General features: G+C 37.1%; 2 protein-coding genes across 5 annotated transcripts in view; one reads left to right on the top strand and one right to left on the bottom strand.

Annotated features, from left to right (window-relative positions):
* The window catches only part of LOC105162342 (methyl-CpG-binding domain-containing protein 2-like), a 5,424-nt gene extending 4,768 nt beyond the window's left edge, over positions 1-656 (bottom strand). For 3 of the 4 annotated variants that reach the window (XM_020693750.1, XM_020693749.1, XM_020693752.1), the window contains exon 1: positions 494-656. The gene's annotated coding sequence lies outside the window, so the exon portion shown is untranslated. Of the gene's footprint in view, positions 1-324; positions 405-493 lie in introns of all 4 variants that reach the window. The other variant, XM_020693751.1, reaches the window with a different exon arrangement.
* LOC110012027 lies at positions 4,373-5,128 on the top strand. Its single transcript, XM_020694109.1, has one exon. The coding sequence runs from the start codon at positions 4,373-4,375 to the stop codon at positions 5,126-5,128; it is 756 nt and encodes a 251-aa protein (XP_020549768.1).

Below are 12,035 nucleotides of genomic sequence, written 5' to 3'. Positions count from 1 at the left end.
TTTAAATTCAAAAGTAAATAACTCATTTCTGAACTATCTCAACCCACAGCAACTTTCTTATGTTGAAGACAATACAAAATCAATATCCCTTTTTTCCCCCTAATCTTTTTTTTATCTATTTTTTTCTTTATTATATACTGATCTGTTTATTTATTCATTGTTTTTTTATTATTTAATGACATGCAACTCAAACCGATTATTTGAATCCACTGGAAAAACACAAAACTCCTGTGAGCCGCATAATCCTAGACATGCATGTTTCATTATTTAATCACTATAATGTTTATATCAGTGTGGGTTTTGTCCGAGCGAGATGCATCTTACAAATAATCAAACAGATCAAGAAAATTCGTCCAGAAAACTTGAACATGAAACCTCAATTCACCAAAAAATCGCACAGTCACCTCAGGAAACACAGATACAATGTATAAAACATATCAAAATCAATCAGCGACATAAACACCTGGAAACAGAACAAGTTGAGAGATTAAACCTCAATCTATAATCACCAAGAATCGTTGATCTGCACGTCTGGGCCCCCTAAATAGGCGAAGACTTCTGTCGCTGGTGCTAGACTGTGTGTGAGTGTGTGTGTGTCTAAGTGTGTTAGGGGGGTGGCGGAGGTTGTGTGTGTGAGTTGACGAAGCCGATGACGAGAACTTTGAACTGTTACAAGTGATGATGAGAATGTAAAGTGTGATATTTACGTTACCATAAATTTAATTTTGTATTTTATTTATTATTATTATTATTATTATTATATACAATTCATCATATTATTCAAGCTTAAAAATTAATTTAATACATAAATAATTCAAATTAATAAATACATTACAATAAAACAACAAACTATTAAAGAAAGACATATATCCGCATTGGTGGAAACATTTTGATTAAGAGATAATTACACCGCTCTCTCACCTAAGGTTTTGTATAATTATTGGTATAAACTCCTGTGGCTTACGAAATTACATATAGAACCCCTGATATTTATTTTGTCTAACAAATAGATTACTTCGTTGATCAAAATTCTCCGACGAATTTGTTGATAATAACAAATAAAGAAAAAAACAATGAAAATCCTTATTTACCCCCTTTAATTTATTACTCGCCTATTGTAGCTCAGATAATTTTTTTCTGATAAAAATACCCTTATAAGGATGAAAATTTATCCCATCATATATATTAGTACATGAAGATGTCTAAGAATACATTGCTTAGAAAAAGATTTACTTGACATTTAATAGGTTAATAATAAGTAAATTTAAGGTAAATATAGATTTGGATTCAACTTTTTTTTGTGAATATCAATAAATTCGATAAATTTTAACTATGGTGAGGATGGGGTCCATTTGTTAAACAGAAACAAATACTAGGGGTATTAGATGTAATTTTTCAAACTATAAGAAACTTATATATAATTACACTAAATTTTAGAGAAGGATATAAGGCATGAACTTAGTTTTGTTAATTGAGTAAGACCTCGTTGGTTTGAATTTTGTTCACTTAGTGTCTGTTTATTTGAAAAGCTTTTTTTTGCTTTTTCATTTTTATTTGATAATAGTAATAGTTGGAGATATAATATTTGATGCCATGAAAATATGATGAATAACAAGAAAAATTAACTGGTAGTATGATCCGAATAAAATTATATGAGTTTTTGAATAGAATATTATTATTAATTTGCATATATGAAAAAGAGAACATATAACATATGCTGAAAGACATCCATGATTTTACTTGTCACTAGGATTTAACAATATCGAGAGGTAGGGGTGGCAACAAGGTGGGTTGGATGGATTCGAGACCTATTTTCCTCTGATTTTTTTATGCCCCGTCTTGCCCAAATACAAAGACATCGGGTAGATCTAATTCGGTGGACTCGATTATTTTATATTTTATTTTTTATTTTTATTTGTTCTATAAAAGTATAAAAAAAAATATTCAACATATCAATTACAAATAAAATTATTTATTAAATATCAAAGTCCAAAAAATAAATTTTCAAGTACAAATGAAATTATTCTTAACAAAACAATCCAAACAATTATTATTATTATCTGAAATTGTTCTTAACAAAACAATTCAATTAATAGGTATACTCATTTTTTTAACTATTATTATTATTATTATTATAAGGCAAATAGAATACAGTTGGCTGCTTACATAGATGTTTTTTGTGTATTCTTTATACACACAATTTATTATAGTAAAACCTCTATAAATTAATATTTTATAAATTAATAAACTCTCTAAAATAGTAAGATCTTTTGGTCTCGACTTGGCCCTTTGTAAAAAATCATCAAATTCGATAAGATAGTAAGATAATAATTTTTCAGAAAATTCCTTTATAAATTTTAGGTCCTATTAAAACTCTAAATTAATAATTCATAAATATTACAATTATAAATATTATGGTAATTTGTTAAAATATGAAGTTTGTAATGCTTTACGCATTTGATCATTCATGGATTATTTTGCGATGCCTTTTAGATGAGAAGACATGGTTAGGTGTCATGAATTATTTTATTTTCATATTGAGATTTATATAGTGTATGTTTCATTCATCATGCATGAATATATTTAATTGGCTATAATAGTTATTTAAGTGCAATGAATTAATGTAAACATGTATATTTAAGTAATTACAATGAATTGATACATGCGTCTATGAATATAATAGTTAACTGTATATAATGAATTGATATTATACATGAATATATTTAATTAGTTACAAAAAATTAATTGATGCATGAATATAATCAATGAAACATATATGAATCATTTATTTTCAATACATATGTACTAAATTTGCTGAATTTAAAAAGTCTATCTTTTAATTTAATAAAATATTAATTTATCGATAAATTAATATCTTTCTAAATTAATAAAATTTCATGGTCCCAAGGTTATTAATTTATAGAGGTTTTACTGTATGTTATTTGATACATTAAGATATTAAAAATGGATCGATTATGAAATTATTTCATAGATTATAAGTAGTTCTCCCCAATTGGGAGTTTTCTTTTTCTCTATCTTTAAGAGCTTTTTGGTTGTCTGTTTCTTCCATTTCTTTCTTCCGGCATATGCTATTGGCTCCGATGAGGTCTGAATTGTTCCTTTCAAGTGATTACAGCGATACTGAAGTCTATCTTGGGGATGTGGCAAGTCTGGTTACTGGTGTTGGTGCGTTAAGGTATTGAGATCGTAGTACGTTTTGGTGTGTTAGTTTCGTGGGCCTGTTCTTATTTTATTATTGTTGCCTATTGTGTTTTGGTTCCCATCGCTCTTTTTTTTTTTTTTTTTTTTTTTTTTTTGTTTTCCTGGTTCTTGCTCTTGTGTCTATGTTCTCCTTTGTTTGTTTTTGAGTGGTAGGATCTTACATTTTTCTTATTGTTCTGCTTGGTTTTGGACGCTGCTTTTCGTTTATCTCAGTCGTGTTTGTGTCCCCCCTGTGATTGCCTCGATTTACTCTCGGGTATGGAGGCTTTCTGACAAAGGTTAGGTAGGAAATTGACACTCTCAAAGAGGGAGGGGTCTGGGGTCATGGTTCATGATAGATTTTGGGAGGGTCCAGAATCTCACCCTCTTGTTCTTGGTTGGAATATTGCTATCGTCTAAGCAATCGAGGTTCAAGGCCTTGGTTTCCTCAGTGCAGATCATGGTGAACCCAGTTAAAGGGATGGAGATGCGGAGTCTCAGTGATGCATGTTTCTTGATAGGTTTCAATCATGTTATCGATCAGAACAGAGCTCTAGAGGGATGTCCGTGGAGTTTCACAGAATACTTTGATTTTCAGCAGGTGGGACCGAATGAGAATCCGATGAACGTGGACCTCAACTAGTGCGATTTCTTTGTGCACGTGCATGATCTTCCTTTGAGTAAGATAACGTTTGATATTGATGAAATTCAAAATTAAAAGAAAGCAGAGCAGGAGGAATGAAGTTGCAGTTTTACCTATTCAAGACGAAAGAGTTACAGTAGCTGCTGCTAGCACTGTTTCTTCTATTCTGCAAAAGTTGTGTTTTAATTGTAACGCTTTTTACTATTCATTTGTTTTAAATATTTTAGCAACTAAGTAGTTGTTAAGTTAGTTGGGCCCAACAGTGTATATAATATACAACTTCTTCCTGAAGGAGTGCAATGTATTTTGTGAATTTTCCAAGTAATACAGATAATTTTCGATTACTCAATTCCCATTTGAATATTCATTCTTCTGTCAATTTTCAATTCATGTCTGCATTTCTGTTTTTCAACATTAGAGCAGGCAAAGCTCTGAAACGGCTCAAAAACCACCAAATTGCTGCGCAATTGTTATCAGTTCTTGGAATCAAGAAAACTGTAAACCCAAGAGAACGATTGAAAAAACACCATGGAAGAGAAAACCTCCACTGAATTCATCAACTTGAAATCACAAGGAAACGATCAACCTGGAATGAACTTTGTGTCAGCACCATTAAACGGCAACAATTATCTATCATGGGCAAGATCTATCAAGATAGCCCTGGGAGCAAAACATAAATTGGGCTTCATTGATGGATCAAATAAAAAACCTACAAAAAGCAAGGAGGCCATAGAAGCATGGAAAAGGAACGATTACATGGTAGTTTCATGGATCTTGAGTTCCATCGCAAAAGAAATTGCAGAAGCGTTCCTATATGCGGACTCAACTAGGGACTTGTGGGTTGAACTTGAAACGCGATTTGGTGACAGCAATGGCCCTCTGCTCTACCAGATACAAAGGGAAATTGCCTCAATATCACAAAAGGATATGACTGTAGCAGTATATTTCACAAAGCTTAAAAGGCTTTGGGATGAATTGGGATCATTGGACCCTCTGCCTGAGTGTTCCTGTGGGGTAAGCAAGAAACTATCGAATAGGGCGACTTCCTATCAATTAATTCAATTCCTCATGGGCCTTAGTGATGCCTATGACCATGTGAGGAATCAGATCTTACTCATAGACCCTTTACCAACTATTGCGAAGGCCTACTCTATGGTGTACAGAGTTGAGAAGCAAAGGGAAGTCAAGTCTGGCATCTCTGAATTAGACAATGAAGGGGTCATGGTTGTGCAGACTTTTGAGCCAAGAAAGCAAAGTAACATAAGGGGAAACCTCAAGAAATAGCCACCAGTGGACAAAAGACAATTGCAGTGTGATTACTGCAAGAAGAAAGGGCACCTAAAGGAGGGATGCTTTGAACTAATAGGTTTCCAGATTGGTATAAAGCAATTCTTGGGCAAAGGAAAGCTGTTGGTAGATCATTGAATTCGAGGGCTATGAATGCTAGGACAGAGCAAGAAATGAACGACCTCCAGACCACCTTTAAAACTGCAAATGACAAAAGCCTTTCAGAAATAATCAAGAAGGAAGTACTCAAAGTTATGCAATATCAAAGTAGCAGCCAGATAAGTTCAAATTTTTCAGACTTCCAAAGCTATGCAGGTTCAATTCCAATTACTAATGATGTTTGGATTATTGATAGTGGGGCTTCTGCCCATATGTGTGAATCTATAAAAGCCTTTACAAACATTCACATTCTTGACAATGAAATCTCTGTGAAATTACCTAATGGATTCAGCCAACATGTCAAGATCTCAGGGGAAGTTCAAATTTCTGAAAATATTACACTAAAACATGTCTTATATGTGCCCACATTTAAACACAACCTGCTTCCTGTTAGCAAGTTATGTAAAGATGAACATTATAGCATACACTTCACAAATCAAACTTGCATTGTGCAGGACTTATGGACTAGAAGAATGGTAGCTGTAGGTAGACAACAAAGGGGCCTCTATGTGTTAGAGAAGAACATACCAGCTCACATATCCACTAACTTTAGAATGACTGCACCTTTAAATACAAAAAATATAAATGTTGATATATGCAATGTAAAGAGGTGTAAGCCTAAATGTGATGAAAGGCTATGGCACAATAGGTTAGGCCATACTAGCCTAAGTGTTTTGAGAGACATGCAACTATGTACTGACAATGTTAATGACAAAATTGTTTGTGAAGCATGTCCGTTAGCAAAATAGCACAGAATGTCATTCCCTGTTAGTGAAATAAAAACTAAGTCTATTTTTGAATTGATCCATGTAGATGTATGGGGTCCTTACAGAAATTACTCCATTAATAACTATGAATACATGCTCACAATTGTAAACTATTACAGTAGAAGCACTTGGACTTATTTAATGGTGCATAAATCACAAACTCAATCAAAACTGGAACAATTTTATAACATGGTCTTAACACAATTTGAGGTTAAAATAAAACAGATAAGAACTGATAATGACACTGAATTTGTTAATAAAGAGTGTCAAGATTTTCTTCACAAAAGAGGGATAATACATCAAAGGACCTGTGTGCATACACCTCAACAAAATGGTGTTGTTGAAAGGAAACACCAACACCTTTTACAAATTGCCATATTACTTATGTTTCATGCTGGTCTTCTTTCAAAATTCTGGACAGAGGCTTTGTTAATGGCCACTTACCTTGTAAACAGGCTACCTGCTCAAGGCCTGAATTGGAAATCCCCCTATGAACTGTTATATGACAGAAAACCTATATATGATCACATCAAAGTCTTTGGTTGCCTTGGTTATGTCACTAATGTACTGCCTTTTAAAAGGAAATTTGAACCAAGAGCACTAAATACATATTTCTGGGATATGTTCAAGGTATAAAAGGGTATAAGGTGATGGATTTAAACACAGGTAACATACATGTTAGTAGAGATATAGTTTTCCATGAAGACTCATTCCCTTTTAAAACCACTGTAGAAGAAAACAAAGACATAGTATGCCCATTACTTACCACCATTGAACCTGATGAAGTTGAATTAATAGTTAGTCTGACATAGCACCTACACCTCCTAGTCAAGAACATGATAGTGAAATATCAGCACCTAGAAGGTGAAATAGGTTTGTCAATAAACCGGCATGGATGAAGGGCTATGTGTGTTGCAATCTAATGACCCTACTAGCTATAAAATTACACTTGCACATAGTTGCTTCGTGGAGAATGTTTCTAACCTGCAGGAACCAAAGAATTATATGGAAGTTCAAGACAATCCAAAATGGGAGAAGGACATGGAAGAAGAAATCAATGCATAATAAGACATGGAAGCTGACAGATTTGCCTCAAAATAAGAAAGCCATTGGATGCAAATGGTTGTACAAGTTAAAGCTCAATCCTAATGGCACTATTGATAGATACAAAGTCAGATTGGTGGCAAAAGGATACAACCAAGTAGAGGGAGAAGACTACAATGACTGCTTTGCACTTGTTGCAAAGGCAGCCACTGTGAGGCTTTTCCTTGCTGTGGCTGTGGGAAGGGGGTGGCCTTTGCATCACCTTGATGTAAACAATGACTTCCTACATGGCACTCTTGATGAAGACATATACATGGAACCTCCACAAAATTACATAGTACCATCAGGAAAGGTTTGCAAATTGGAAAAATCTTTGTATGGCTTGAAGTAGCCTCCAGAAAATGGAATGAGGAGTTCACCAACAAAATGAAGAATTTTGGCTTTGAACAATGTGATCATGATCATTGCCTGTTCATAAAAGGTTCATGTATATATTTAACTGCTCTACTCATGTATGTAGATGGCATACTCATCACTTTAGCCTTTGAAAACCAAATCATGAATGATAAGGATTATTTGAATGAACTGTTTACTGTGAAGCACTTAGGAACTGCTAAGTATTTCCTAGGGCTTGAACTTGCTCGTTCAGCAGAAGGGTTAGTGGTTACACAACATAAATATGCCCAGGATATCATCAAAGACATAGGCTTAAGCAAAGGAAAACATACCACTACTCCACTGCCTGCAGGATTAAAGTTGTCTACAGAAACAGGGGTTGAAGTTATTGAGCCTTCCAGATATAGAAGACTGATTGGGAGGCTATTATACCTGAGCTTCACGAGGCCAGATTTATGCTATGCAGTGCAGCAACAGAGCCAACACCTTCAGCACCCTTGTGAAAAACACTAGGATGCTGCAACACATATTGTTAGATATTTGAAAGGGACTGTCTCCACAGGTTTGTTTTTCCCCTCTACACTGATTTCTCACTTTGTGTCTTTTGTGATGCAGATTGGGCTGCATTTCATTTAACAAGGAAATCATTTAGTGGATTTTGTATTTTCATTGGAAATACTCCTATATGGCAAGATCTTCAACTGAAGTTGAGTACCGTAGTATGGCGACTACTACATGTGAAATAACATGGTTGATTTATCTTTTGAGAAGCTTGGATATTTAAGTGAAACTCCCTGTGCCATTTTTCTGCGCCAATAAGGCCGCATAACACATAATGGCCAACCCAGTGTTCCATGAAAGAACAAAACACCTCGAGATAGATTGCCATATGGTGAGAAATAAGTTTAAGGAAGGAATTATAATGTCAACTTATGTGGTTTCAAAGCAGCAGATAGCAGATGTATTCACCAAACCATTACCCAGCAATGCATTCCTTCATCTCAAGTCCAAGCTGTCCTTAGTAAACCTTAATCCAAATCCAGCTTGCGAGGGGGTGATGAAATTCAAAATTAAAAGAAAGCAAAGCAGGAGGAATGAAGTTGCAGTTTTACCCATTCAAGACGAAAGAGTTACAGTAGCTGCTGCTAGCACTGTTTCTTCTATTTTGCAAAAGTCGTGTTTTAATTGTAACTCTTTTTACTATTCGTTTCTTTTAAATATTTTAGCAACTAAGTAGTTGTTAAGTTAGTTGGGCCTAACAGTGTATATAATATACACCTTCTTCCTGAAGGAGTGCAATGTATTCTGTGAATTTTCCAAGCAATACAGATAATTTTCGATTACTCAATTGCCATTTGAATATTCATTCTTCTGTCAATTTTCAATTCATGTCTGCATTTCTGTTTTTCAACATTGCATCATTGATTGGGAACACGATAGGGAAATTCTATGACATGGAGATAGAGGAATCGGGGAAGGATTTGGGTGCTTATATGGGGATTAGGGTGGCTCTTAATGTCACGCCGCCGTTATATCGTCCATTGCATATTTGTACCGCCAGGGGAAGAATTTGTGGTATCTTTCATGTAGGAGCGTTTGCAAAATTTCTATTATTTGTGCGGTATGCTAGGCCACATTTCGAAGTATTGTGAGAAGCATTTCGTGGAAGGTTTTATCAACCCCGAGGAAAACACGCCGTATGCTCGTGAATGGGGGTAGAACAGGTCTAGGAGCTACGCTAGGTCTACTTCACCAAGCCAAGGACGCAGCCCCATTGAATCGTAGCCAGGAAGGATTTGGTTCGTTTAAGGCTCCTGCGAGAGATAGGTGTGGAAATGGGTGTTGTTCGAGGAAGGTGGTTCGCAGTTTCTAAACCTTGGGGGACAGGGTGTTCCTGATGCTCAGTCAAGGAGATGTCCCTCCCAGCAACCAGTTGGTGTTGATCACAACCGTCTGTTGGTCTATTCTCCTTCTGAAAGTCTTGTTTCCTAAGTGCTCGAGACAGAATTTATAGCGAGCGAGGGCCAGGGGCAAGGTGGGGCAGCGGGGTGAGAGCCTTCTCAAGTTTTGTTAGGGCATAATCAAGTCCCAGCTGCTGGGCCTCACAGTTTAGGGGAGGAGGACGACATTATTATTGAAAAGGGTCTAGTCCCTATTCAAATCCAGTTTGCAGCTTCAACTGGTAGAGGGGTGGCACCGCGCCATCGACGTGGACAGAGGAAGGCATCCCTTCGAGGAGTGCGACTCGTAAATGTGGTCGTCCAGTTTTCGTGATTAAATTATGAAGGGGGATGACAAGGACGTTAAGTTTCGTCACTTGCTTGACGAAGACTCTGATGTTATCTTGTCGGAGGTTGCTATGCAACCCTTCCGGGCAATATGAATCTCCTCGTATGGAGCTGTCAGGACTTGGGGTCCCCTTAAATAGTTTGGGTGCTCAGTAAGCTTATTCGGCTCCATAACCACACCTTAGTTTTCCTCTTTGAGAATAAATGCAAAAGGCATAAGTATGATAATCTTAAGGAGAAACTCAACTTGTTTGGTATTAATGTGGAATCTTGTGGCAAGGGAGGGGGTTTGATTCTGTTATGGCGTAAAGACATCAATGTGATAGTGCGTTCCTTTTCTGTCTCACATGCCAAGGAGGATGGAACAGAGGGATGGCGCTTCACCAGGGTGTATGGTCATTCAGAAGCAGCTAAGAGATCCAAGACTTAGCAGTTGCTGCTGTCTCTCAGTAGGCATGCTTCTCGTCCTTTGTTGTGAGCTGGAGATTCAACAAAAATCTTATCCAAGGATGAGAAAACAAGGGCTTCGAGACCCCGAAAGCAAATTGAGGATTACCAGGAATGCTTCTCTGATTGCTAACTTATTGATTTAGGTTTTCAAGGGAACAAGTTTACTTGGAGTAACAATCGCGAGAAGCCTGCTACTGTTCGAGTTCGTTTAGACTGAGCATGTTCCTCCCTTGACTGGCAATCTTTGTTTCCTCACGCGACAATGTCAAAGGAGAAGGCCCGCGGTTCTGATCACAATCCTCTCATTATCTCTCTAGTGAGCCAGATGACTCGGATTGAGGGTAGGAAGAAGGAACTTTTTCAGTTTGAGACAATGTGGTACCGTGCCGCTGGTTGTGAAGAAACGATTCATAGGATGTGGGATAGTTCAGGCACGGATACAGTGGGCGACTAACTCTTTCGTAATCTCTGTAATGTCCACCAAGAGCTAATCACTTAGGAGAAGCCTAGCTTTGGCAGTGTAAAAATGCAAGTTAAGGAGATTGGGGAGGCATTGTCAGACCTCGCTAAGGGTACGAATAATGTAGCAAATCTGTCACGTAGAGTGGAATTGCACGGACAGTTGGAGGAGCTCCTAGTTTGGGAGGAGATCATGTGGAAGCGATGAGGAACGACCCAGTGCTACGAGAGGGAATCTTAACAATTGCATTCTTTCATGCGAGAGCTAGCGCTAGGCAACGCAAGAATGATATATCTCGTCTTCGGCATTTGGATGGGTTTTGGAGTAGCTCGGTCAAGGGGGTGAAGCAGATCATTACTGGTTCTTTTTCAGGAGCTCTTTACCTCGGTTAAACCTTCAAACAAGGATATTGAGGCAGGTATAGGGGGCTTATGGCAAGAGTCAGGATTGAGATGAACGAACAGCTCCTCAAACCTTACTTGGGAGATGAGTTAAAGACCACCCTCTTTCAAATGTATCCCTATAAGTCTCCCGGGCTGCATGGCATGTTGCTCGCTTTCTTTCATTATTGGCATATAGTTGGTTCTGACGTTACATCCTTTGTTTTAGCCTTTTTGAATGATAGAGTTTTTGATCCCAAGTTCAATTATATGTATATTGTGCTTATTCCTAAGTCTTCCAATCATGAGACCACAACTCATTTCCGACCTATCAACCTCTGCAATATTTCATATAAGGTGGCTTCTAAGGCTATAGCTAATCAATTAAAACCTCTCCTCACTTCCATTATCTCTAAAACCCAATATGCCTTCTTACCTAGTAGACTCATTATTGATAGCATCTTACGCTTATGAGATCAATCACTATCTAGTGCATAAGCACTGGGGGTCGGTGGGTCATTTAGCCCTTAAGCTAGACCTTATAAAACTTATGATCGAGTGGAGTAGATCTTTCTTGATAGAGTTCTTGCTAGATTAGGTTTTCACTCTTCTTTTATCTCGCTTATTCGTGCATATGTGTCCACGGTTTCTTATTTGGTCATGCTTTTGGGGAAGAAGTTTGGTTATTTTTCACCCTCAACAAGGTCTCCGTCAAGGAGAGCCCCTCTCTCCGTATCTATTTTTATTTTGTGCAGAGGTGCATAGCAATCTCATTAGCGGGGCTGAAGAGCAGGTGATCTCCAAGGAGTAGCGGTGAGTCATGGAGGGCCTCGGATTTCTCATCTCCTTTTCGTGGATGATACCTTAATCTTCTATCAAGCATCGTCAGGGTCCATGCATTATATCGGCTGTATCTTGGGAATGTTGGAGGCGGCCTCAGGTCTCAAGGTTAATCTTGAG

The sequence above is a fragment of the Sesamum indicum genome, linkage group LG5 (assembly GCF_000512975.1).
Source record: "Sesamum indicum cultivar Zhongzhi No. 13 linkage group LG5, S_indicum_v1.0, whole genome shotgun sequence".
In the NCBI taxonomy this organism is placed as follows: domain Eukaryota; kingdom Viridiplantae; phylum Streptophyta; class Magnoliopsida; order Lamiales; family Pedaliaceae; genus Sesamum; species Sesamum indicum.
The sequence above is the reverse complement of the archived record's forward strand: the minus strand, read 5'-3'. Positions and strand labels throughout refer to the sequence as shown.